We start from the raw sequence: 26,217 nt of genomic DNA, 5'->3' as shown, positions 1-26,217 counted from the left end.
AAATGGCCTGAAGGAGCGTCTCCACCCGCATCGTTCTACCCAGACACTGAGGTCCAGCACCGAGGGCCTTCTGGCGGTTCCCTCACTGCGAGAAGCGAAGTTACAGGGAACCAGGCAGAGGGCCTTCTCGGCAGTGGCACCCGCCCTGTGGAACGCCTCCCACCAGATGTCAAGGCAATAAACAACTCTATGACATTTAGAAGACACCTGAAGGCTGTTTAGGGAAGTTTTTAATGATTGTTGTTTTAATGTATTTTTAATCTTTTGTTGGAAGCCGCCCAAAGTGGCTGGGGAAACCATTCTGTATAAATATATTATTATTATTATTATTATTATTATTATTATTATTATTATTAACAACAACAACAACAATAATATTAATAGAAACCCTTAATAAAATATTGTGGAATTCCTGTATTCCAGCTGCATGTGTGTGTGGCGGTCAAAAATGGTATTACAGAGGGGGGAAAGCATTCTGCATATGCTCCTGGGCACTCCCGTGTCTTTTCCCACTTGCCATCAACCCCACAACAGGCTTCCCGCGTCAGGCAGCCCCTCCGTCCCTCCCGCCTTACTCCCCAATCCCTCCCCCCCCCCCCAGTGAGGCAGTCCTCCATAGGCAGCTGCTGGGCATTCTGGCCAATCCCCGCTCCGCGTGCACCGACGGCGCAGTCCCAGTGGCAGCAGAAGGAGCCGCCACATGCCCGGGCAGGGGCCGCCCCAGAAGTCTCCCGGCAGCAGCAGCAGCAGTAGAAGTTGTGTCAGGAAGCCTGCGCGCTGGGGGTCGCTCTTCTCCTCAGGCGCCGCCCGCAGCCCGTCTCGTGGCGGTTCCCTCGCTGCCTATTTTAGTCAAAGCCTCGGCTTGCCTCTCTCAGCGGCTGCAGCGCTGCCAGGCGCGCGGCGGGACGGGGCTGAGGAAGGGACGGGGGCGCGTCGCCGGCGTTGGCGGGCAAACTTGGTGGCAAGGTAAGGGGACGAGAGAGGGGGAAAGGACGCGCGGAGGGATTTTCCAGACGAGGGAAGGAAACGCGAGGCGGCTCTCTCTGCGTGTGTGTCTTCGGGGTTCACTGGCGCTGCCGCCGAGGGCGCTTCTCGGGAGAGGCGAGGAGCCTGGCGCGCTGCTTCTTCGGTCCCCTCGGCGGATGGGTCTCGCTTGCCAGCCCAGAGCTGTAATGTGGCAAAGGCTGCCGAGGCGCGAGGCTCCCGGGAAGCCCCACCCTCTGAACTTGGCTCGCCCGACTTCGCGCGCTGCTCTGGGAGCGAGACCCCTGGGAGGGTTTGCGGTCGCCGCCTTGAGCGCCTCAGGCGTCGAGCTCTCCTGCGTCCGACCTGCAGGCGAGCGCACTTTGAGGACGCCGGCACAGCTGCCCGCTCGGCCTTTCGCCCCGGAGCGGGAAGAGGCACTGATCGGCCCCTTCCGTCTGCCGCGGGGAGATAAGAGAGCGAGGCAGTCCTGGAGCGAAGGGAAAGGAAGTGTAAGCGCGGAGGGACGGTTTTGCCCAGCTTGGGGCAGGGGATAGCGCGGAGCAGGCGTTACTTTGTATGTCATGCTCTTTAAGAATATTTTGAAGGGGGAACAATTAAGATTCATGGGTGGCACTTCTGAGTTGACCCGGCATCCTAAATGGTCCCAATCCCTATTTCTAAAATGAGGAGGGCTGGACCACAGGCCTTCCTTGAAATGATCATTTGTGCCCGCTGAACAAGGCTGAATCGGGGAGTTGGACTATCAGGGTTTCCCAAACTTGGGTCTCCAGCAGTTTTTGGACTACAACTCCCATGCTCCCCAGCTAGCAGCACCAGTGGATCAGGGATGGTGGGAACCGTGGGCCAAAAACTGCCGGAGACCCAAGTTTGGGAAACCCTGGACTAGATGATCTCGGAGATCCCTTCCAAGTCTAGAACTATGGTTCTGTCACACTAATCTGACAATTACAAATTAGTGCACACCAAAAATAGTCTTTGGGCATTCCCAAATCATAACACTAAAATTTCTGTGTACCTAGTCCAAGAGCCAAACTACAGCCTTTTCGCACACACTTTTATTCACTAAGACGTTTTCCTGCCACAGTTTAGTGAGGGCTTGTTGTGTTAATTTGCAGCAGGAACCACAGCCTTGCGGCACTTTTCAAAACTAACATAAGCTTCAGTGGACTAGATTCAACAAAGGTCTAGTGCAGTAATACATTTGTTAGTTTTTTAAAGTGCTACAAGACTTTTTGTGGATTTTATTATTTTCTTGGCCTTCTTTGACAAAGCCAAGGAGGCTCACATTAAAACAAACAGATTGTGTTATGTTTTTGTTGAGCCATGGCCTAGATAAGAGTCACTTGCAGCCATGGGCCTAGCCAGGATTTATGTTAGGCGGGTCAGAACTAAGCCATCTGCAACATGATGGGTCAATTAGTTAAGTATTTTTATTTATTTACTTGATTTGGATGGCAGCTGTCCCCTGTCCCCCTCCTTGGCTACACCCATGCTTGCAGCCCAATCTTATGCCACTCTGAAGTACCATAAGTCCCACAGAGTCCAATAGGGACTTAGAAGGAAGGGCATGGTCTGAAGGCATATGACATGCAAACAGCTGTCTGCAGCGGAGTTCCTCAGTGTGAGATCACCTGGGAAACTCATGCACACACTTGCTTGAGCTCTATGATGGAAGAAAGTCAGAATATAAATGTAGCAAATAAATAATAAGAAGCATGGCCATGTTTTCGTTTTGTAGGTTGGAAGCCAACCATGAGGTAGAAATACTTACTTAGTTACTGCATTCATATCCAATCCTTTTCTCAGAGGAGTACAAGATAGAATACATGGTTCATCCTCCCCTTAATCCCCACAGCAACCCTTTGAGGTAAGTTAGTGACTGACCCAAGATCACCCAGTGAGCTTCATGGCTGAGTAGAGATCTGAACCCTAGTCTCCTGGTCTTCACCACTACACAACAGTGGCTATAAATATTTGCCCCATTGATATAAGAAAGGACTTGGGATTTTCAATTCAACTCTTTGCAGATCCGGTTCAGTTTTGTACACGGTTTATTTACAGTGGGTATAGGGAATCTGTGACCATTCAGAATTTTGTTGCCTGCGAATCCCATCATTGGCCATGCTGGTTGGGGCTGATGGGAGTTAACCACAGATTCACCACTTCCTTCAGCAAGTGGGTACAAGTGGGTAACAAGAGACAGAATAGCATTAAATGTTGCAGGGACACTAGAAACACTTGCTCATTCTCCAGGGTATGCAGAGTCTGGTTGTGGTCTAGTAAGAGAATTGTACTCTTACATAAGACCAGAGGCATTCTTTGCATCATGAATGGGTGTTGGCAATGCAAAAGGTTCTTAAGTGTCAGTGAACATGGAAAGCCCTTAGATGGGATGCTAGCACATAATAATAATAAATTAAATTTGTATACCAACCTGCATAGAGGGATAAAACAAGTATTTGTTTTTCTCCAAAACGTATGAACAGCTCTGAAGATATGTAATATTGTAAAACTTGGCAGGAAAATGATACATTTGATGCACCAGTGCTTTTTACTTGTTTATTTTTTCACTTGCCACAGTTTCCTTGCTCGTAGGTTAGAAAACAAAACAAAGCACACATTCAACAGGGGAGCCTTTATAATACTGAATTCAGGTCCACTTGGTAATGCTGTAAAGATGTCTGTCACTAGAAAAACCTGGGGTGCCAGCATCCTTGCGATAATGTTGATGGGATGGCAGTTGACTTGCATATGGATTTCGGGAGAGGTGTATGATTTATTTGGTTTAATAGCAGAGGGGAAGCCAGCTCCTTGCAGAGGTTATCTGCAATGGCCAAAACAAAATCATAAAGTTTGGGTTATTACTTTATGATGTGACAGTGGTACATATAACATCTCCAGTCCAGCTGGATTCTTTTCAGAAAAAAGGCTTTATGAATGGGTGTCACTATCACATCGAGCTGAGAGAGCACAGGGCAGGGCAAGTACTGGCCGTTTGGCTCTGCATTTCACTTGCTCCTTCTTGGGAAGCTGGAGCAGCCCAAAGATTTGAACTCATCACTCCACATTATTATCCATCCTACATTGTATCCTTTCAGTTGTAGGAAATAGGATATGCAAATAGCTACATTTCCTGTGGTACATACGGTATATGTGCATTGCAAGCCACCCCTTAAGCCAAGATCTAAATCATGGGTAGGCAAACTAAGGGCTGGATCCGGCCCAATCACCTTCTAAATCCGGCCCACGGACGGTCCTGGAATCAGCATGTTTTTACATGGATAGAATGTGTCCTTTTATTTGAAATGCATCTCTGGGTTATTTGTGGCACATAGGAATTCATTCATTTTTTCTTCTTCAAAATATAGTCTGGCTCCCCACAAGGTCTGAGGGACAGTGGACTGGCCCCCTGCTGATCTAAGTTATAATACTTCTTAGAACCATGTTGAGTTTCTGCACCAAATTTCACTAATCCTACACTCCAACACATTCTCTCTTATCCAGACACACTGGCAGTGCAATCCTATGCATGTTTATCCAGAAGTAAACCCCACTGAGTGGGGCTTACTCTCAGATAATTGTTAAAACTTCAGAAGAAAAATCATGCAGTTCCTCTTGCTATCACATGTTCACAGATTAAATCGGATGTTTGTGTTTCAATTTTTTTCTGAATAGGTTTTTTTTCTTTTTGGTCAGGTTTAATGCAGCATAGCAAAAATGCAAACAAAAAACATTCAGGCTGTATTATGACTGTCTCATATTATTACAGTGTTCGTTTGCTTTTTTAAAAAAAGCCTTTATCTCACATGGTGAAATCTAGTTATGGTGTTCTGCTTGCAAAAGGACATTCCCTTCCTCTCCTCCACCCTGTGGCCCCCATGTACCTCTGAAACCTATTCCTGAGGTGGGGAAACCCTCTGAAGCAGATTGAGGTATGAGGGCTGCAAAGGAAGGGGGAGAAGCCAAGTCCCATCACATCCATTGATGACCTTTATTTAAAAATAATATAAGAATGCCTTTACAAAACTGATAAAAGGAAAATCTCAAGTGACTTTGCATCACATACTTTTCTTTTTTAAAAAAGCACCCCACTTTTCTTCAATAACTCAAAAGTACTTGCTTTAGAATGAATGCAATATTTTCAACGCAAACTGGGTGATTCATCACCACCACCTTTATGGATCTTCCGAGGTCACAACTGTAAGCTTCTGAGACATTTCGCTTTGTTAGATCCAAGGCTGTGTGGCAATTGCTTAAGTTACTTTGTTTGGAAGCATGAAGGCTTTAAGAACCGGGCTCTGGGAGACTAATGGACACATTTTGGAAATACTTGCTTTTTGGCAAATCTACAAGTTACGTGTGGGAGGAGAGAGAGCAGACCGGCAGCCAGTCAGGTGGTGCTCATGTGCAAACCATAGAATCGTAGCATTGTAGAGTTGGAAGGGACCCCAAGGGTCATCTAGTGGAACCCCCTGCAATGCAGGAATCTCAACAAAAGCATCCATGACAGATGGCCATTCAACCTCTGCTAAAAACATTAAAAACCTCCAAGAAAGGAGAATCCTCTTGTGGGAGTCCATTCCACTTCTAAACAGTTCTTACTGTCAGAATTTTCTTCACTATATTTAGTTGGAATCTCCTTTCTTGTAACTTGAATCCATTGGTTCAGGTCCTAGCCTCTGAAGCAGGAAGAAAACCAAGCCTGCTCCATCCTCCTTGTGACAGCCCTTCAGATATTTGAAGATGGCTATCATATCTCCTCTTAGTTTCCTCTTTACCACGCTAAACATACCAGCTCTCTCAAGGCTTGGTTTACAGACCCATAACCATCTTGGTCCCCCTTCTCTGCATGCCAAAGCACCATCAGTCCACAAAACCAACAACCTACTCTTTCTAGTCAGCAACAAAACTCACTGGAAGGTATTCAACATTATCTCTCCCAATGAGGAACCCAATTAAGTTAATAGACATGACTAACTTTTGTTCATTTCTTCACTTCAGTGGGTTTACTCTGAGTAGGACTTAGCTGCATTCAACCTTGAGCAGTCACTGATAGCCACCAAACACAAATGTCATTAAGTAAGCCCTTTAAACTAACAGCTGTACAGAAGACTTGAGGAAACATCATTTTGCATATCTAGAGGATGATCGTAAGAGTAACTGACACATTCTACCAAATGATTCTGAAGACGTCCTGATCCGTTTTCAAAAGTGGACTATTTTTGGGGTTCCTACCTCCTGTTTCACAGTATTTTTTAAATCTCTTTAAAAACTACCAGCTATTTCTGTGCATTTCACATGAATATTAAACCTATTAGTTATAACTAGCATGTATTTGACAGAACACAGAACACTTTTCTGTTATTTAACTTCTACTTTCCCCTGTTTTGATTAAGGCTGAAGTACTATACAAACTTACCAAAGAGCAACTGTCATTGAACTCAATGTATCTTATATCTGCATAGGCATGTGTAGGATTGAACTGTAAAATATTGGGTAATAGCCAACAAACTCATACTCTACAAAGTAAACCCATCACCCACAAATTAGAATAAGAAAAGCTCCTCGTCTCTAGTTTAGAAACAGAAAAGCTTCCTGAACTTAATTTGTTGGTAAGCAAATTGCCTGGAGGAACATCATGTGGTTATGCAACATACCAGCAAAGTTATACTGTATTGAATTTACAGGGTTCAATCACAGTTCATTAGCTGACAAGCAGCTTTTAATCTTTTAATGTGTGCCTGCATGTTAAAAAAAAACCTAAACATTACATTTGATACATAGACTAGTTCCTGGCAAGTTGGGGGTTGGTTTTCTTTAAAATGTAATTAAATATATCTTTGCACCCATACCATTTGAGCCAGTTAAATAAACATGATTACCTATTCCAAAAGGGATTAAATTTTATAAAGGGCTAGATAAAGGTGTAGAAAATACCTTGCCATAATAGAAATGGAGTTTTGTTTGTTTGTTTTTAAAAATAAATCTAGTTATCCAAGTTTCCAAGGAAAGTTCAAATCATGTAATAGGACAAAGTACAGAAACAAGAAGTGGTAGAAAAAAATATAAGATTGGGAATAGGAAACAGAGGTTGTGAATAGGAAGCAGGTCTGTATTCTGTTAATGCTATTTATTCTATGATAAATGAAATAATGTGTGTACAATTGAATTAGAAAACACATAATGGAAAAAGGTAATGTGTAAGTGCACTTTCTCATAATTCACTGCCATAATATGACTATATGAACCTAATGGTGGTATCCAATAGTGTCTGTCCACTGATGGAAGTAGTCCAACAGCGGAAATGGTAACAGGAAGGCAATTTTCTGCAATTCCCTATTTCTCCCTGTAGCAAGCAAACAATTCATGGACAAACTGGATGTGTCTGCTACAATTCTAGAATTACACTATTAAAATAATTTGGAAAGGATTGCAATGCTAAAATAAATTGCAAATGTTTAAGGGTTTAGTCCTAAACTTGTATATACCTGGCCCATGAAAAAGATTGCTAGCATGTTGCTATTAATTAATTCATCCTGTAAGTTTAAGAAATGCTGATCCAATATACACAGAACATTTTTCATCTTACTGTTTAATATGAAAGTATATTATTGTGACCTTACTACAGATATACAGAAATGGGGTTTTGTTCTAGTAATGATAATTTGTGCTTGATGTAGAGTACATATGCATGCAACTTGCACTGGTATTCAACATCTATTTAATCTTGTCAATTGCCCTGTGATCTTCAGATGAAGGGCAGTATATAAATTTAATTAATAAATAAGTAATTTGTGCTTGGTAGACTAGAGAAGCATCACAACTTATCAAATATCAGAATATCCATGTTGAGTTTGAGCAGTACTTTTAATAAATCTCATGGAAATCAATTGTGGGGGGTTTTCTGGAGCAAGAACCTTGAGATCTGTTCTTCATCTGACTTCACTGTTTGATTTAAGTAAAGGAAAATGGCACAAGAATTATATAACCATATTTTTATTTCATTTCAGAAGTCTTTTATTAAAAAAAACCTGTGTCAGGCAGGCAATTAACACTAGGAAAACATCATAGTTGAAATGTTCCGTTGAGGTCCAGAAGAGCTCTATATATGAAAAGGAACTTGTGTTAAAAGTTGCCATGCTTTCTGGATTTTGTGAGCTGTCCAGGCAGAAACATTTTTCTGTGTTTATAAAAAATACTCCTGGTACAATTAATGTGTTGTTGCACCAGAAAATTGTAATAATTGGATAAAGATTCTAGGAAGAAATGGCTGAAACATTTATGTTATCTCTTGTTGGACAAAAGTGATTCTAATTCAGTACTGGAGGAGACAGCTGTACAGCTGTAAATTGTTAAACTCTACTGTTAGATGTAAACCATTTAAATTAGATTGCAGCAAATTACTGAATTGGGATTTGCTTGTACAAGTGATAGTGCAAGCAATTCAGCAGAACACTTCTCTGTGTCCCCCCCCCCATTCTGTCTATTGATTAAAAAACTCTTCAAAGCATACAAGCCCCATCCAGAGAAGTAAATCTTTCTTCAGTCCTTTTAAAACCATTGGAACTAAAGTCAGTTGGAACTAGCATGTCTTGTGAATTTCAACCTGGTCTGAGTGCAACTCAATTTCTCTGGACGAGGTCAATGCTGTATGCCATCAGCAGTACGTTGATTTCTGTACTGTGCCACATTTGATTTCCCAGAGCATACTCTACTTATGCTGACAGGAGTTGTGTTTAGATTTTTTGTTCTGAATGAAGCAATAATAAATTCTTAGCTTGCAAATTCAACTCCCAGGAACTGGGCTCCCCTTTGTGTACATTATGTCAATTATGCAGTTGGCACATGCCTTAAAATAACATATAGTCAACACAGACAAGACCACTAAATCAGTATTTCTCACAAGCTCTGAATAATTTGGCATTCTCTCTCTATATTATGGGCTTCTGTTGATTAACTGCTAGATTATTTTGTACTCTGGGAAGCTGCTTAATGTGTCCTGTTTTAATGTGTCTGTTCATGGATTTCATGAGTAACTTGAGAATCTTGGGTATTTCCTCAAAATAATGCAAGAGCATTCAAGGTTTTGCTAATCAGAATATGCATTCCTGGGGATGAAAACATGTTTCATACAGCTGCTTCTCAGAAAAATGAATATAAATATATAAAAACAAAAAATACAGTACAGAGAAAAACTATGGTAAGGTAATTTATATGAAGCTCATCAGTGTTATGATCTGCAGTGATGCCCACTACTAGGGAGGAGTGATGCCCCCCCCAAGGGAAGGTCAGTAGTTCCTGGTTGCCCGGGCAGGCAGGATGGCAAAGCTTGGCAAAGTCTGTCCCTTGGAGGAAGAAAGAAGGTGTGGTTCAGGACCACAAATAGTGCTCCTGTAGCTGAGGCAAAACATTGAACTTGTTCTGGAGCAGCTAGTTGAGTTTTATAGTAATACTAGGTAGTCATTAACTAGAGACCCCAGCTCTTTGTGCTGCACCCTGGTGAGTTAAATGGCTGGTGTATTCTGCAGACATAGGTTCCTTTGAGGTCCTGAGGTACCTGGCTGTGGGGGATCTCTCCTCAGGGCTCTCTTGATCCCCTGAGGAGTCTGTGGACTAGTTATCAGAGTCTGATGGCAGATGTGGCTCATCAGGATCCAAGGGCATGAAGTTGTGCCTGTGGATGCACATGGGAAAGCCCATGGTGTGAATCCATCTCCTTCTCAGAGCTGCAGTTACCAGAGGTCTCCACCTCTGAAGGGTCCTGGTCTGCAGCTATGACTCAGCCACTCGCTGTCTCTCAGTCTAACCAACGTGACAGGATCATTGTGACATTAAAATGAAGGCGCAGAGTGAGAATAATTTGCACCGCCTTCAGCTCCTCGGAAGAAAGGGAGGATATAAACGTCATAAACAAAATAATGGATAAATCACATAGAAGGAAGCATCTAAGCAGGTGTAATGAATGGAAGCTAGACGCTACCTAATTTTGCTTCTGGCCCCTCGCCATTCAGAAATGAATGTGATACTCAGGCTGAAAATTTTGCTTCATAATACCTGTTTGCTGGAAACCACAGGAGGGGAGAGTGTTATTGTGCTCAAGTCCTGTTTGAGGGCTACCATAGTGAGAACAAGATGCTGCAGGCACTTACATTCCTAAAAAAATGTTCCCTGCTCCTGGTCTAGTTTGGCCTTCAAAATGCGGCTAAGTTTTAACCATTCTAAACTTTTGTGTAACGTGCATTGGATTAAGAGCATCAGGCAACACTTGTGCAGTGTTTTTCCACTTTGAATTCTGCTAGTGGTTTAGGTTCCCACCTTAACTATCATTCTTTGATTAGTACTTGGCTGTTTTGTGATTGGACCTCTGAGATGAATACACTGAATCTGCAAAAACTGTAATAAGGAACCTGTAAAGTATGATGAAGGATACAATTAAAACAGACTGTTCTGGAGGCATTAACCATTTATAATGCTCTTAAAAGCTCCTCTAAGGCTTGGTCCAGTTGCTTAAAATACCTTGGTGGTCAAAAGGCCTGTTTGCCAATGCAGTAAGGACAGGTTTAGGTCACCCCTCTTGAAATGCACGAAATAATGGTGGTGGTGGGGAATCTGATCTCATAAGATTCTATTTTCATTAAACTGAGGCTCCGTGATTTAGAGGCTGGGGCTCCCATCAGCCACAGCCAGCATGGTCAACATCTGGAGTATCTCAGGTTATCCACCCCTCTTCTAATGGCTAGGTACACTTCAGGTATCCTTTGTAATATATATTGACTGGTCTGAACAATTCTTGATCTCTTGAATTGTTGTATACTTCCTGTGGTGTTTCCCTTTCCATAATTATTTTGTGCATTGTCTTTTGAAGCAGTTTATATTTTACTCCACATTATCAAGATGCCTCCATACCTTTATGCTTCTGCTCTACATCCAAACTACCGTATTTGCATCACAAGCTGAAGCAGAACTGAAGTTGAGCTCTTTGTTACACAGAGACTATGCTTGTGTGAACATAAGCCTAACAACAGCTTGTTCAGATCGTGCTATGAATGGTCTCTTGAGAAGCCCATAAAAGAATTAAAACATATCACCTGAGAAATGTGATATTGATAATTTTCCATGCTCTGCTTGAGCTTCTGTTTGCATTCACCACAGCAATGGCACTTCTGAAGTGCTGAATCCTCTCAGCATTCAGAGAGCAAAGTGACTGAGTGGCTGAGGAAAAATAAGCTCCATTGATTCCCCATGGAAGATAATGATTGGATGATTGGTTTCTTTAACACAGAAAAGCACTGACATTTAAAACTGCTCTATTTTCGGGGGTTTTGATGGTAATTATTTCAAAGGCAAATTGTAATTTTTGCTTTCCTGCTGTGCCTGCAGCTTGATGTCATTTTGCACAGGTGAATTTTACTCTTAGAACTGAGTCAAAGCCAGTGGGGCTTTACACTTTACACTTTCAACAGAACAAGAAGAAAAACCTCAGACATTCAGCAGCTGCTCCTGAAAACTATATTTTAAAAGTATGAGAAGACTGTTGAGGTTCATGTAAATTTACAACACTGTTTATATTAAAATTTAATTCATTTACTATACCATCCTGATGTTCTTCCAAAGCAGGCAGAGTGGCTTAGATATTGTTTTCAACTACCATCCTGGCAGACAATAGGGCCAGAAACCTGCTGGACTTCAACAGCTGACTTGTTTTCATAGAACTATAGAATTGTAGAGTTGGAAGGGACCACAAGGGCCATCAGGTCCAACCCCCCCTGGGTTTCACCCAATGTGCTTTGCATGTCTTCAGACTATTGGGGAGGGGCTCCCTTTGGAAAACTCCACTCACTTTTTTCACATGCCCTGTAGATTAGAACTGCCATTATTTATTGGGTTGGATCCAGTCTTTGCTTCTGCTGATAGGGCAGGGTGGGGCAGAGGGAAGGCAACTTTTGCAATTCTCCCCCTCCTTAAAAAACAAAAAAAGGTCACTGGGGGCTGCAGGGGGAGGTGGATATCTGCAAAAGTCACATCTACTCTTATTTGCTTATTCACTTATTCACTTCCATGGGCAGAAAGAGCACCTTAGTCCAAGGAAGATAAAGTCTGGATTGAAGCCATTGTTCTTCTTTTTAATATTTACTTAACCACCTCATGCTGGGACAAATAAGAACAATTAAAGAATAGTATTGAAGGTTGTGTACAACACTGGGACCAAGTTATTGTTGTTACCATTAACTTAAGGATGACCTGTAAATGTTGCCCACTTTGGCAGATTTTAGCTTGCTTTAAAAAATAAATAAAAAAATACTGCTACTTACAGTATGTTGTCAGATAAGAGAGAACCAGAGTCGAGTAGTGTTAGAATATCATGGAAGACCAGGGTTCAGATCCCCACCTATCCATGAAGCTCACTGGGTGACCCTGGGCCAGTCACTGCTTCCCAGCTTAACCGACCCCACAGGGTGATTGTAGGGATTAAATAACAAGAGGGAGAACCATATTTGCCACCTTCGGTCAGCTTCCTATACTTTGGATTCTTCTGTTACTTGGAAACAAGCCTCATTGAACTTGCTGAACCTTGCTTCTCTGAATAATCATGCACAGGATTCGACAGTGAAAATACTATACAAATGAATAATAATATTGTATTGAATAAAGGCCTGTACTGAGCCTTGGAAATACATAGAGCTAAGCAAACTTTTTTTGTGGCTATGTTTATACTTTCCCTTCCTCTTTATTCTTTCTCTTGGACAGATCAGTAACATCATGAACCAAGCACACGTGGATGTCTCAGGACACAACTTGGAACAGTATGGATGTCTAAGAAGACTGTTTTCCTAGCTGAGTAACTTTGCATCTCTTTAAGCTATAAAATGCATGGACATTATGGTGACCAGCTAACGAAGGCAAAGTTGGAGAAATGATGGGCTGTTATTCTGTCAGAACCTTATTTTTTTAACAGAGTTTTTGAAATCGCAGAGACAGACGATGACAATCAATACTGATCAGTTGGATGTTCCAGCCATGGAAGACAACTCAAGTTTTTGGGACAGTTTGATATATGCACACCCAATCTGTGTCAACTGGAAGTCGGAAGCAGAAGGATCAATCTATCATTTGGCCAGCATCTTGTTCGTTGTTGGCTACATGGGTGGAAGTGGCATTTTTGGCCTGCTCTACGTCTTCTTTTTGCTTGGACTAGGTTTTCTCTGCTCGTCTGTCTGGTCATGGCTGGATGTCTGTGCAGCTGACATTTTCTCTTGGAATTTTATACTGTTTGTGATATGCTTTGTACAGTTCATTTATGTGGCCTACCAAGTCCGGAGTGTTGCCTTTGACAAAGAATTCCAGGAGCTTTACCTTGCTATGTTCCGGCCCCTGGGGATTTCAATGACAATTTTTAGAAAGATCATCCTGTGCTGTGATGAAGAAGTAGTTACACTGGAGAAGGAGCACTGTTATGCCATGCAAGGCAAAACACCAATTGATAAGCTCTCCTTGCTTCTGTCAGGAAGGTTTGTTTCATTCTTACACCCTGCTTGTAAATTTAGAAACATAACAATAATCAAGAATGCTGTATTTTGTTTTTGTTTTGTTCCTGTTTAAACTGAATGCAGTAGGCTCAGCATTTCTGACACTTTAAACTTGAGTGCAAAAACATTTCTACTACCAAAGATGCCACAGCTTAAGGAGGAGGAGAAGGGTGTGTTTTAATTATCACTTATAGTCTACAAATCCATGCAAGTGCCAAAAAACATTAACTCTGCAGCTTCTGGTAAGACTTCGCTTCCCTGGAAGGATAGCTTTCATAATTTTTCTTTCTTTTTTCTATAAAAAACACCTATATAAATAAAAAATGTAAAGAGAAATGACTGCTTGGAAGTGTGAATTGAATTTTAGAAAATAGGATTACCAAGCAGTGTGTGTTTCTCTTTCCCCTCTTCATAGCAGATTCCCTTTTTACATTGCTCTGCCTCCCTCCTTGCCCTCAGCCATGCTTTCTGCTATGTAATGTAAAATGTCTAAAAATTAACTTGGATATTTCTGAACATTAAATTCAGTAACCTTGTTCACCACTGTGTCTTCTCTAAAACCATTCTGCTTTATGAGTGTGCATTGTCACAAAAGAGACAAGGTAGTGGAGGAGAGCACTGCTGCCTATGTGACCAGTTTCATCTCTCTGAAGATCTGGGAATTGAGAGATCTTTTTTTTAAAAAAAAATCCTTAAATTGGTGTGTGAGTTGTTCCTAATGTGCCACCAATCTAGGGAAAGCTCCATCTGTCACATTGTAGATAGAAAATATGGCACATTTTCTGGTCCCTGTGTGTCAGCAGGGATCTGCTGCCTGTACGTGGTAGCCCTTCTGAAACTGGCAAATGCCAATCAAGGCCACCATTTTGTTTCCAGTAGTGGTCAGCCAAGTACCTTTGGAAATTCATAAGCAGTGCTTGAAGGCAAGTCCTCTCCTGTTTGCTCATAGGCATTCTGACTCTGAATACTGGTTTCATTTACATGTTGGCCAATAGCAATGGATTGACCTACCTTCCATAATGTTGAATAATCCTTTTAAAAAGGGTTTTCTAAGCAAGCATGGTGCCACCACATCTTGATGGTAACAACATCCATCAGTTAACACTCAATGCATGAAATATATGTCTCAAAATCGGACCCCCTCCTTGCTGCCTCCATATATAGTCAGTATCCATGCTCAGATATATATTTGGATGTGCATTCGGTTCCTGATCCAGTAACTGATCTGTGAACACATCTCTTAGTTGGGTCAGAGTGCGGAAACACATAATGGTCCACTTTTGTGCAGTTTTGGAAAACTTCACCAAAGGAAGGAGGATCTCAGTTATAAAAATATCAGTGCACAGATATGATTTTAGCAAAATGATAAAAAGGCTGGGTTAGTCCCGAAGACACATTATTCCTCAATGCAGCTCCCTTATCCCTCTGGCACTGTAGCTTATGAGTCAGGCTTATCTTTTGGGATGGATGACTCTGAGAAGTGCCTATTCCTGTTTGTTTCTTGTACCTCGACTCTGTTTATACATTTTTGTGTTCTGAAAAACTCAGCGCAAAGGAGATTCAGGAACTCTTTAAGAAGACATGAATTGGAATTATTTTTTGTTCCTTGCATGTGCAAATGGTATTATTAATGTATTGTCACTTGCTGCTTATAACATTTGAAAGATGAACATTTTATATATGAAATTTATTATCCAACTTCCCAACATAATTTGGCATAAAAATGGAAAACTTTGAACTGTGTGAGATAACGCTTAATATCTGCTCTCTTTGATATCCTGCAGTATGTCTAGTATGCAACCAAAATGAAAATGAAGCTCTTTTGATTGTTATGAAATCTGTGGAAACTAAATTTTATCCATACCCAGCTGTTGCTTTTTTAAAAGAACTAATCTAATTCCTTTTCTCTGTGCTAACAATATTAACACACTGCTCTGTTTTGTTAGGATCAGAGTGACAGTGGATGGGGAATTTCTGCATTATATTTTCCCCCTCCAGTTTCTGGATTCGCCTGAATGGGATTCACTAAGACCCACAGAAGAAGGCATTTTTCAGGTAGGGGGATCTTGCAGATAAGATGGATAATCTAACATCCTCTCTTTCGCAGAATCCAAGATGCAGAGACTCCAGCAACTGTTCAGCCAAAATTAAAGCTTGCTTGGGGACAAAGGTCCTTACTAATGATGTAGAGCATTCAAACTGGAGTAAACATTTGAGGATGCTATGGATTTAGATCTTTTTTATTTCCTTCTTCCATCCAGCAGCAGTGAAATCACAGGTGCTTACAGGCAGAAACATTCAACATGAGAATTTGTGTAAATACTCATATCTGGGATAGCTTGCAATGCCAGCCAGTGAGGTTTCCCTGATATTGAGGTGCTACAAATTCAAAGAGCCAAGCATTCTGTTACTAACATCTGCACACACGTAATGCAGAAAATAGGGTTTTGGAATAAGTGATTGATTATATTTCATAGTGAGGCCTTTAAAAAAATGATGATGGAAGTAAAAAGATTTCCAGATCCAGAGAGAACATTTTGAAAGCTTTCCTCTTGCTCCTCATTCCACCTTATAAGCCCATTTCTTAAGCTGATATAAATGGAAACAGATCTATTGATTTGCCATTTGTACAGAACACATGTTCCTCCTCCTGTCTGCACATGCACAGCATTCTTTAAACCAATGGTTTTCAGCCAGTGTGCCATGGCACCCTGCGGTGCCTTGGATGATGGTCAGGGGTGCTGCAGGCAACACTGTCCCTGTTTATTTCCCTCCCTCCTCTGATGCCCTCTTGCATCTCTGCCTCCCAGAGACTTGCACAGCTGTTTCTTGCAGCAGCCCTGGCTACAAGCTCCCCAGATGAATGGTGCCTCTGGGGCTGGCCAGGAGGTGCTTTCCAGGCCCCTGTGGGGCAGTGGGAGGCACACCTCTCTTTGGGGCAAGGGGGACAGGTCAGAGACCAGCGGTGGCAGCTCCCCAGGAAAGGGAGAGGAGGCTGAGGGAACACTCCACAAGGGAGGGGGATCATAAAAGAGTGAGAGGCGGCTAGCTCTGCAAGCAAGGGGTGACTTAACGGGATTCCTGAGCCCCACAGGGGTGCCACAGAAAGAATTTAGTTGGTCAAGGGAGCCGTGGACTCAAAAAGGTTGAAAACCTCTATTTTAAACTGTAATAATGGATCCTCCCCGGAGAATAAAAGGTTACAGAGTAGGGTGGAGAGTGTATGCCCTCAATTGGTCTCTCAAAAGATGTCCCCACTTGCTGCCCCCATATATAGTATCCACACTCAGATACATATTTGGATGTGCATTCAGTTCCTGATCCAATAACTGATCTGGGAACACATCTCTTCGTTGCATCAGAATGAGGAAACACAAAATGGTCCACTTTCCTTCACCAAAGGAAGGAGGAGCTCAGTTATAAAGACATCAGTGCACAGATATAATTTTAACTTTCTGTGTTCTCTCTCTCTCCCCTTCCTTCTTCCTCTCCCAATGTTTCTTTCAGGTAACCCTCACAGCAGAAACAGACTGTCGATATGTGGCCTGGAGGAGAAAAAAAATGTATTTACTCTTTGCTAAACACCGATTCATCTCACGGATATTTTCGATTCTAATTGGGAATGACATTGCCGATAAGCTCTATGCTCTGAATGACAGAGTGAACCTGGGGAAAGGATTCCGATGTGACATCCGCTTACCAAACTTCTATCATGTGTCCATTCCAGAGGCACCCAAAATGCAACCTGTAAACCAGATTCAGCACAGTTCAAGACAACATTAACTAATATTGTAAAATGTGACTGTGTTTCAGCATGATGCATTTTGCTTTCATTGCACCTGGAATGAACTGTGGCAGTTTCATAAAAAAACAAATGGAAGATTCTCATTAAGGCAACTTTAAAATAAAAGCGATTTTTTTTCCAGCGGAAAGGAAGAGAAAAAACTAGCTCAGCTCCTTTCACCGTGTCTAAGCTACCAGGATGCCCATCTTGACTGATCGTGCGTTATGATTAGTTTCTGTTTACTCCTTCTGTTCATCTTACTATGTTGTGGGGGATGGGGCGCAGATATAAATTATTATGGGATAAAGCTTTGTTGTAATTGTGGTGCCTTGGATATTGAGGTCTCAAAAATGACATTTGCACAGAGCTCTTCATGTTTATTGAGGCCTCCTTGTCATCATGAATTATGCAAGCAGTTTTATCTTAGAGAACAGCAACATGCAGACCATCTCGAAAAAGTAATCTTGACTCACTTGTTACTTGGTAATTACAATGCATAAATTTGGTCTCATTGTGCAGTGCCTTTCAGAAGATGACACATGAAACAGGAAACTGCACAGCCTTTAAAACCTGAAAGAAGGCTAACAATAATTTCTTTCTTGTATACATTCATGAAGTGATGACTTGAGATTTCTCTCAGGGTATTGCAGAGAGGCTATACATGAAAACAAAAGGCACTAATGTAATTACTTTGAGTACAGAGCATGTGCCAGTCACTTTAATTGCTGCAACATATGTAGCAGGGAAAGAATATTCAGGTATTTTAATTGAAAGCAGAGCAGCAGGTACCCTAGCTGTGGAGAGAGAGCAGTTTTCTAAGAACGGTAGTAGTATGATAAATGCAACATTCCCCATGGTATATACATTCATTTCTGTTGACCCATTATTGCCTCTAGTCAAATAGGTTTTGCAGGTTTTTAAGCACTGCAAAAACCTGCTGAACCTGTGAACTGAAATAGCAACATCGCTCTGTGGGCAATTACTACCATGCTACTACAAGCTCTTAGAGAGATGAAAATACCATCAGCTTCCATGTCTATAAAGAAGATACAAAAGCAAGCCATCAGATTATACAGTAGATTTGTGAATGTTCATATAAAACATGTGATGCAGGGAGACTTGGTTTAAATTATAACTCCTCATCCCTGCAACAGCTTTGTTTGTCATTTCCATTTGACAGAAATATAAGATTGTGATTTTCCCCGAGGTTTGAATCCAGATCCAAGCACCGCTAATGTCATTATCATATGGTACATTATAAATACTGAATGTTACCATATCAAGGTTAACTACCCCAGTTCCATGGTTATGTCATCAGGTGTGGCCACTTTGGTTAAATGGTGATAGTAAGATGGCTTGAATGCCTGTTGTCCATAAGTAATGCTTTATACATCAGAGTGTTGAATGAAACAGCAAAACACTTTTCTGCTTGTATGCCAGAAGAGAGTCCTGCTCACCTATCTTTATGCAGGAAATCAGTGACCTAATATGGATAGTTATACCAATGTAGCAAGTGAGATTTCTGATGCAGCTGATGGTGGTGGTTTTAGTCCCTACTGATGGAAAACGTTGGTGGAGATGGTCATATTTTTCAAGGGACAGAAGATGCACTTAACTAAGCCCAAATGGAAAGGGATATGATGAGCTCTTTTGAGTGCACCTAGAAGCTTTGGGAGTCTAGTGGAATGTTTTACTTTGAACAGCATGCCTTCTTCCCATGCAATTTACCGGTAATTGTTTATGAAAGGGTCCTCAGTTCCAAAACTTGGTGGTTGACATGGGGCATGGGGCTACTGCTTGAGAAACTGAAGTCCCAAGCCCTCTTTGTCATGCCAAACTAGTTTGCTGCTTGTTCATTAGAACCTGGTTTACATTTATTTTTTTATAAAGATGCCAGATTTTATTTTTACCATTTTATATAAAAGATCAAGGAGGAAGACAACTCCACAATATTTTATACTATAAACTTTATGGTAATGAAAAGAGAAACAATCGCATAAACATTAAGTATGTGTGAAATGGCTTGATCTTATTAATGTTATGGGGCTGGATGATCTATTGTGTATGTTACTGCTCAGTTCATCCTGCAGTTGCTTTTCTTTTAAGGAAGAAAAGGTGTAAAGGCTTTTCTACTTACATGTCTGATACACCAAAAAGAATGACTAGTTTTTAAGGAGCAATATTGAAGAGTCTACAATGAGAGATGCCATAATTTCTTTAACCCTGTCAGAAAGCCGGAGACTGTTTGATGAAGGTCTGCCCCTGTAAACATTTTGAGCCAAGGCTCTTTGGAAATGAAAAAAGTGCACCATCCTGGATCTGCCTGGCACCTGGCTCTTATATGCAATTTAAATTTAGTTCACTGCTGATTATTGGTTGTATTCAGTGTTAATCCCACTGAGAGATTGGTTGTATCCAGTGTTATTCCCACTAAGAGTCTACCCATTGAAATTAGTGTACATGGCTGAATTAGGTTCATTAATTTCAATGCATCTACTATGACTATATCTTAGTAGGATACAACACTCTTTTTACATTCCAGCCTGTACCTTCAAGCCATATTTTTGAAAGCACTGCTGTGCCAGATCTGGATTGTCTTATTTTGTCCACACTCTTGCTTCTTGTTAGGAACTGAATTTTCTAGACTTACTAATTCAAATCAAACCCAATATACTGGACTAGGAGTAATCCAAATGGAATCACGTCCAGTGGTATAATATACATGGGAAGATCCAGATTTGCACTCAGCACAGTCCCACTTGTGCCAGAGGAAGGAGATAGAGGAGTTATTTTATGGGAGAGTTGGTGAAGGAAGTGTTGAGGATGGTGGGGTTTGGTAAGTATCTACCACTACCTCTGGTGGGAAACATCTGCTAGATCTCAGGGTCTTCTGTGACTGTCTTCAGATTCCATGACAGATGGGACAATCTTTGGTTTGTAGTATTACGGATTTTGTTGCATTTTTTTGTTCATACTCAGGGGAAGTCAGAAATAGGCAAAGGTAATTTTATATATGTTATCAGCTTTAAATAAAATGTTCCGGTGTTTGACTTTTCTGTACTGAACTTGTTTGACCAAGGTTGTAAAAATACATATTTTACAGATGTTGGGATATAATGTTCAGTGAGAATACCTTATTTTGTTAACAGTCCAGAACAGTTTTACATCATGTACTTGATAGAATATGTGGTGGTGGAAAGTTTCAGAAGTAGTTTCGCAGTAACTTTATATTTCAGACCTTTATATAGGCAGGTCTGTTCTGCACCTATGCTATTGCCCGCACAAAATAAGTCAGATTGTTTAGAACATCACTTTGAAATTTTACGATAATAGCCATTTTGGTTGTGGTAGAGCATTTAAATCTGAAGACTAGCTATTGATTAAACTTGGTGTTTTCATTTGAACTTAGTGTGAGGACTTTGTTGACTGGGCAGTTGGGTGGTCAACAAAATAAATGTCTGGCCAACATATGCAGAAGCATCTTCCCTACATGAACTGTGTGGACAGGCGATTCTTCTGTAGCTCCTAATGCACAGGAACATAGAAAGCTGCCTCATTCCAAGTCAGACCATTGGTCCATCTAGTTCAGTATTGTCTACACAGACTGGCAGCAGCTCTCCAGGGTTTCAGGTACGTGACATTTCCAACCCTACTACCCTGAACTTTCAGGGATTGAAGCTGGGAACTTCTGCATATGTTTTGCCACCTCCCTGTGGCCCTTTCCAACATGCCGCAGCAGCTGGGTTTGTCAGTATTGGGTTTGTCAAGAGACATCAGTAAATTTATCCGCAACCACTTCCATGAGGAAGTAGAAGAGGATTCTCTCTTATACATTCACTATTATATATGATGTGAAATAATGTATTTTCATCTTTTGGTAGAAGACGAGATGAACAGCAAGATGCTCAGAAACATTAGAAGAAAAATGAGCAATTGCTATAAATATTTTAATAGCTATGAAGACATAATACTTTCAAATGGTTGTTCCTTGGCTTTGAATTAATGAGATACATTGATCCTTTCTCTAGATGTATTTTTGATGCATAGCATGAATAACAATTTATTGTACACTGCTTTCCTTGGTGTAGATTTACAATTTTAATAGTTTCATGCCTGCCATTGCCTTACAGACACTCCTGATTATTTAGAGAGTAGGGAAAAATGAAAACACCTCCCACATTTATGGGAATTACATTCTAAAACATGTAGACCCATTTTCCTTCTTCCAAAGCATTTAAATCAGATTATTATTTTATCAGCGTGTATTTAGATAGATGAGAATTGATTGAAAGTGAGAAGAGGCAATCGAGTACGTACATTGTAAGAAATAGGAAGCAGAGTAAGAGAAAATCTAGATACAATTATAGGGGGAATGAGAGACAGGGAGGGGGAAAGAGAAAGACAGAAGGATAGATACATGTGGACCATCAAGGAAGGGCCCTTGCAAACCTCATCACTGGAGAGCTTCGGTGTTGGCTGCCCTCCACTGCAAGGTGGGGAGACACTAGCACCAACGTACAGCTGCTCTGGTGATGTCTGAAGTGGTGGGGAAGACAGGATGCTGCCTCTTGTATTTCTGCCGCCTGAAGCGGCTGCTTCACCCTGTCTCACCTGCAGGCCAGCTCTGCTGCCTAACCACTTCATCATATTTCACAGGGACATAGTAAACCATGTCAGATCAATGGCTCATCCATGGGCATAGCCAGGGGGGTGTGGTGGGGGCAGCTGCTCCCCCAGTCAAGTAAATAAATAGAAATGCTTAACTGACCAATTGTGTGGCAGATAACTTGGTTCTGCCCTCCCCTAATAAATCCTGGCTACTCCCAGGGGCCCATCTACCTCAGTGTGGCCTGACTGGCAGCGGCTCTCCTTGGTTTCAGGACAGGTGTGTCTCCTAGCCTTACCTGCAGATGTCAGGGATGGAATCTAGGACCTTTTGGAGCTACAGCCTTTCCACTTTCCTCATTGCATCCAAATCCTGCTCCCTTATCTGAGAATTGGGAGTAGGGCATCTAGTCGGAGAATACGGATTCCAGGTAAATGTGGGATCCACCTCTTTCTTTAATTCGTAGCTCCTCCCTCACCTGAGAAATTAGCAGGCTATTTCACACCTGTCGTGCTACTCGGGTGGCCATCGGTTCCTGAACCAAAGCACAGCAGCCTAGTACCCTCTGCAAGAGAAGCATTAATTAAACCTTGTTTGATTGGTCTTTCGGGGAGGACGGCGAGGAGAAGTTGGGACCTAATAGATTCTCTGCTACTCAGTGCTGAAAAGAAACACTCGGCCCATGTTCAGAGGCACTCCGAATCTCGTTTCAAACGCCTCCCGACGGCGGGAGCCACAGAACAGTTTGCATCTGCCTGAGTCCCCGCCGTCCAACAGCCGGCGAAGGGAGGGAAGGGCCCGCCTGCCCGGGGCTCTGCCTTCGCCTTCCCGGCGCTTGCGCGCTGCGTCTGCCGCCGCCGCCGCCGCTCTCGAGAGGTCGCAGCAGGCGGCGTGCGAAGGGAGAGCTGGCGCCGCCCGCAACTTGGTGGCGGCGGCTGCTGCCCGCTGCCTATTTTAGTCAAAACCTCCGCCCTGGGGGCTCGCGCGTGCTTCGCCTCGACTCCTTCGGCGAGAGAGGGCGCCCTCGGAGGAACTGTCGCCGGAGGAGACTCACGGCGGGACGGAGGCGCCTCAGAAGCGAGCGGCAGGTAAGGCGGCAAGCGCGCGAAACGGGAGGCGGGACGCTGCCGGGGCCGCTCTGGCGGCGGAGTTACTGTTACTCGCAAGTCCGCCGACTAACCAGCTGCGGGTGCGGGAGAGGCTCCCGCGAGGGGTTTTCTCGGCAGCCCGGTGGCCTTTCGGGCTCGCCTCCCCTTGCTCAGGAGAAAGTTTCCCCGGGAGTCGGGCGCCCCTCTCGCGCGCAGGCAAACCCCCTTCGAAGAATGCCAGGCCGTCTTTCTAGAGGGGCGACAGAAATTCACTTTGCGCGTGCTCAGAGACGCAGCGGAATCCGTTTCCCGCGCTTCCTCAGTAGAGCGCAAGGCAGCTGCGCGTAGCAGTCCCTTTTCCCCCAGACCTGGGTCAGCTTAGCAAGGTCACCTACCTGCCTAGTCTGTGCCATAGAGACATAGTAACTTAATGGAATTGGAGTGTTGGAAGGGACCCCAAGAGTCATCTAGTCCAACCCCCTTCAATGCAGGAATCTTTTGCCCAATGTGGGGCTGGGACCCACAACCCTGAGATTTTAAATGTCTCATGCTCTACCGACTGAGCTATCCCAGGGAACAATTTCATATGCTGCCAGAGGTGAGCTCAAAGTGTGACAAGTGCAAAAAAATACTGTATATTGGTTCCCTCAGTACTCAGTCACCTCTCTCTCTCTCTCTCTCTCTCTCTCTCTCTCTCTCTCTCACACACACACACACACACACACACACACACTCTGCTGCAGTTTAAGAGTTGGAGTGTAGAGCCCCTTGCTTCCTTTCCTTGAGAGGCAGTCTTCACATGCTGAGTTGTTCCTGCTTATTACTCCTGCAGCACCTTCTTGAATGAGTCCTGATGCTTGAAATTCAGGGGAAGCCCTAAGCTTTTCTGAGGCCTGGCTCCATTTAAGCTAAGCACCTGTTGTTGTCCCCAGCCAGGGCCTTCCTGCTTTCTGGTCCGCTTGTGTGCAAAGCTTTGTCACAGCCTGGAATGTCAAGGAACATTTCAGCGGAGACACCCCCAAGTGGTGGTCTGCTTATCTCTTTACAGCGGTCCTTTGTGAGGAGAGCCTTGGGCAGTCAGGCTATATGGGCTTATCTGCCACCCGTTTCCTTGGATGCCTTCAGTCGCTTACTGAGGAGACGACTCCTGATGTTGCTCCTTCTCATTTCAAATATATTCTTTAATAAGTATCTGCTCACAGGTATATGAAAGGTGGTGTATTTATATTTGAAGTCCAGCAAATATAGGATGCAAAATAAATGCAAACTGAATTAATTTATATAAATAGATGCAGTCACGATCTACTTGAAATAACCCTGCCAAATGTTTATGGTTACGCTTTACAAGAGCATACTGAAAGCCTGCAAAACTGCATTAACAATAAAATGTGTTTTCATTTTGAGTCAAGAGTTTGGCTGCTGTCTTTTTTCTTTTTTAAGAATGAATGGAATTAATGCATTGCTTTGTCTGTTTACAGGTCATCAGCTATTTATAAGGACACTTGTTCTGAAGCAGCACAAAGCCAGGTGATTCAGAAAACAGTGGTATCCCACGGGGAATTTTCCCAACGGTTTGTTTATCTGTGATGCTGTGCAGGGATCAGTATTGCACGATACCAAAAGTTCAGAGTTTATCTCTCTTTCCCACTCCTCCCCACTTCACACAGTTGCCCTCCATGAGTTGGAGGGCAAAGCAGAGAGGAGCTTGTGTGTAGGCTTTTCATGCTTGCAGTGTGCCCGGATAGAGCTTAGAAATTTTTTGTGTGTGTGGTGTGTTATATATAGCTTGCCTCTTCTCAGTGACTTGTGCTAGTGTGCAAAAATACCCTACTACTTACAGCCCAAGCCTAGGCATGAAATTCAGTGAGATTTATTCTCCAGTAAGCACTGCAACCTTAAAGGTGTATTTCATCCTGTACTGACCAATTTGTGTCATGTGTAAATGTTTATAGGCATAAATAAATAATCCTAATAAATTAATAACAATACATAAATAATAATAAAATATTTGTGCAGGATAAAATGCAGGTGATAATAAGATTTTACATTCTAGCCCATGCCAGGTTTTACAGTAACACTGAAAGTAAAGAAGTTTGGATTCTGATATGCTTATAATGTTGAAAGCTTTTTCAATGTCTTGTTGAATGCCTGTGCTTTTAAAATTCAAAATCTAATATGGGCCTGACTTTCGACAAATTAATTTTGATGTGCTTTCTTGCATAGTTAACCGCCACCCCACCTTTGTACTTGCATGGTAATTGTATATATAGTTCTTGCAACTTAAAAATGTTAGAATATGCAGAACTTTCAGGTTTAACCCCCAGAATAAGAGTGCAAAAAGAACGTATATTTAAAGAAGAGTGAAAAATATTTATTGAATATATGGGAAATAATTGTACACAGCTGAAAACACTGGCAGCAATAAGATAAATTCAACAGAGTAAACAATATTTGATTGATGTGAAAGTGGAAAATTGATTTGAATGGTTATTGTAAAATATGCAAGAAAGTATGATATGTAATATGAACCATGGAAGGAGAAGAAGGGAAGTCACTGGATATTTTAAAGTTTGTAAAATGTTTAATTTGAAATGTAGGAAAATGAAAACTCAATTCAAATTATTTAAAAAAGGAAACATGACTTAAGGTAAAAAATATTCCACCCTGTAAGTTGTTACATTTGTGTTCTTTTCCTTCACTGTCTTGTATGTGTTGGTGGTATTTTGACATTATTATTACCAGGCAATAAAAAGTACTTGGCTCAAGTTGAAAAGCATGAATACAAACCAGAAAAAATAATTAAAACTGAATAGGAACTGCCAAGAAAGCCACTGTTAAAACTAAACAGTGCAGAGAAGCAAACAGTTATGCCCCTGTTAGGAAGTTTTCAACTTCAATACTAGGGGCTGGTTGTGTATCTAATTAAGAAGTGCCCCTTGCTGATGCCCATGCATGGACAGTTCTGCTCCGTGGTCAGATGCATTATCTGCCCTTCTGTCGTGTTTGGAGATAAAGTAAACCTGTTTCTGCTGCACTTAAAATTGGCTGTCAGAAAAATTGTGCAGCCTTTTGCCTCTCAAGCGTTGTAAAGTGCTATATTTAGTAGAACTATTTAATGTCACTGCCACATGACAGTTTGATAGGTGTGGGATAGATAAGGGAGACTCACTTTATTTTTAAGCATCCCAGGCCAATACTGATCTAAAGGATAGAAGCCACCTTTGG

General features: G+C 42.2%; 2 protein-coding genes across 4 annotated transcripts in view; both read left to right on the top strand.

Moving 5' to 3' along the window:
* The first annotated feature begins 667 nt into the window (after positions 1 to 667).
* Positions 668 to 20,702, top strand: POPDC3 (popeye domain cAMP effector 3). Of its 2 annotated transcripts, none has more exons than XM_081857757.1 (4): positions 668 to 966; positions 12,736 to 13,496; positions 15,461 to 15,569; positions 17,022 to 20,702. In XM_081857757.1, the coding sequence occupies exons 2-4, from the start codon at positions 12,970 to 12,972 to the stop codon at positions 17,295 to 17,297; spliced, it is 912 nt and encodes a 303-aa protein (XP_081713883.1). In that variant the 5' UTR covers positions 668 to 966; positions 12,736 to 12,969; the 3' UTR covers positions 17,298 to 20,702. The 2 variants fall into 2 exon arrangements, with proteins under 2 accessions (XP_081713883.1, XP_081713884.1); XM_081857758.1 differs by lacking the exon at positions 668 to 966 and adding an exon at positions 1,343 to 1,475.
* Positions 20,703 to 22,774: 2,072 nt separating this feature from the next.
* Positions 22,775 to 26,217, top strand: part of POPDC1 (popeye domain cAMP effector 1) — a 33,027-nt gene continuing 29,584 nt past the window's right edge. The window contains exons 1-2 of one of the 2 annotated variants that reach the window (XR_014155165.1): positions 22,775 to 22,992; positions 24,471 to 24,519. The gene's annotated coding sequence lies outside the window, so the exon portion shown is untranslated. The remainder of the gene's footprint in view (positions 22,993 to 24,470; positions 24,520 to 26,217) is intronic. The other variant, XM_081857345.1, reaches the window with a different exon arrangement.

This window comes from Podarcis erhardii, assembly GCF_964252035.2.
Source record: "Podarcis erhardii genome assembly, chromosome: 3".
NCBI lineage: Eukaryota > Metazoa > Chordata > Lepidosauria > Squamata > Lacertidae > Podarcis > Podarcis erhardii.
This window is presented reverse-complemented; position numbering and strand designations above follow the sequence as displayed.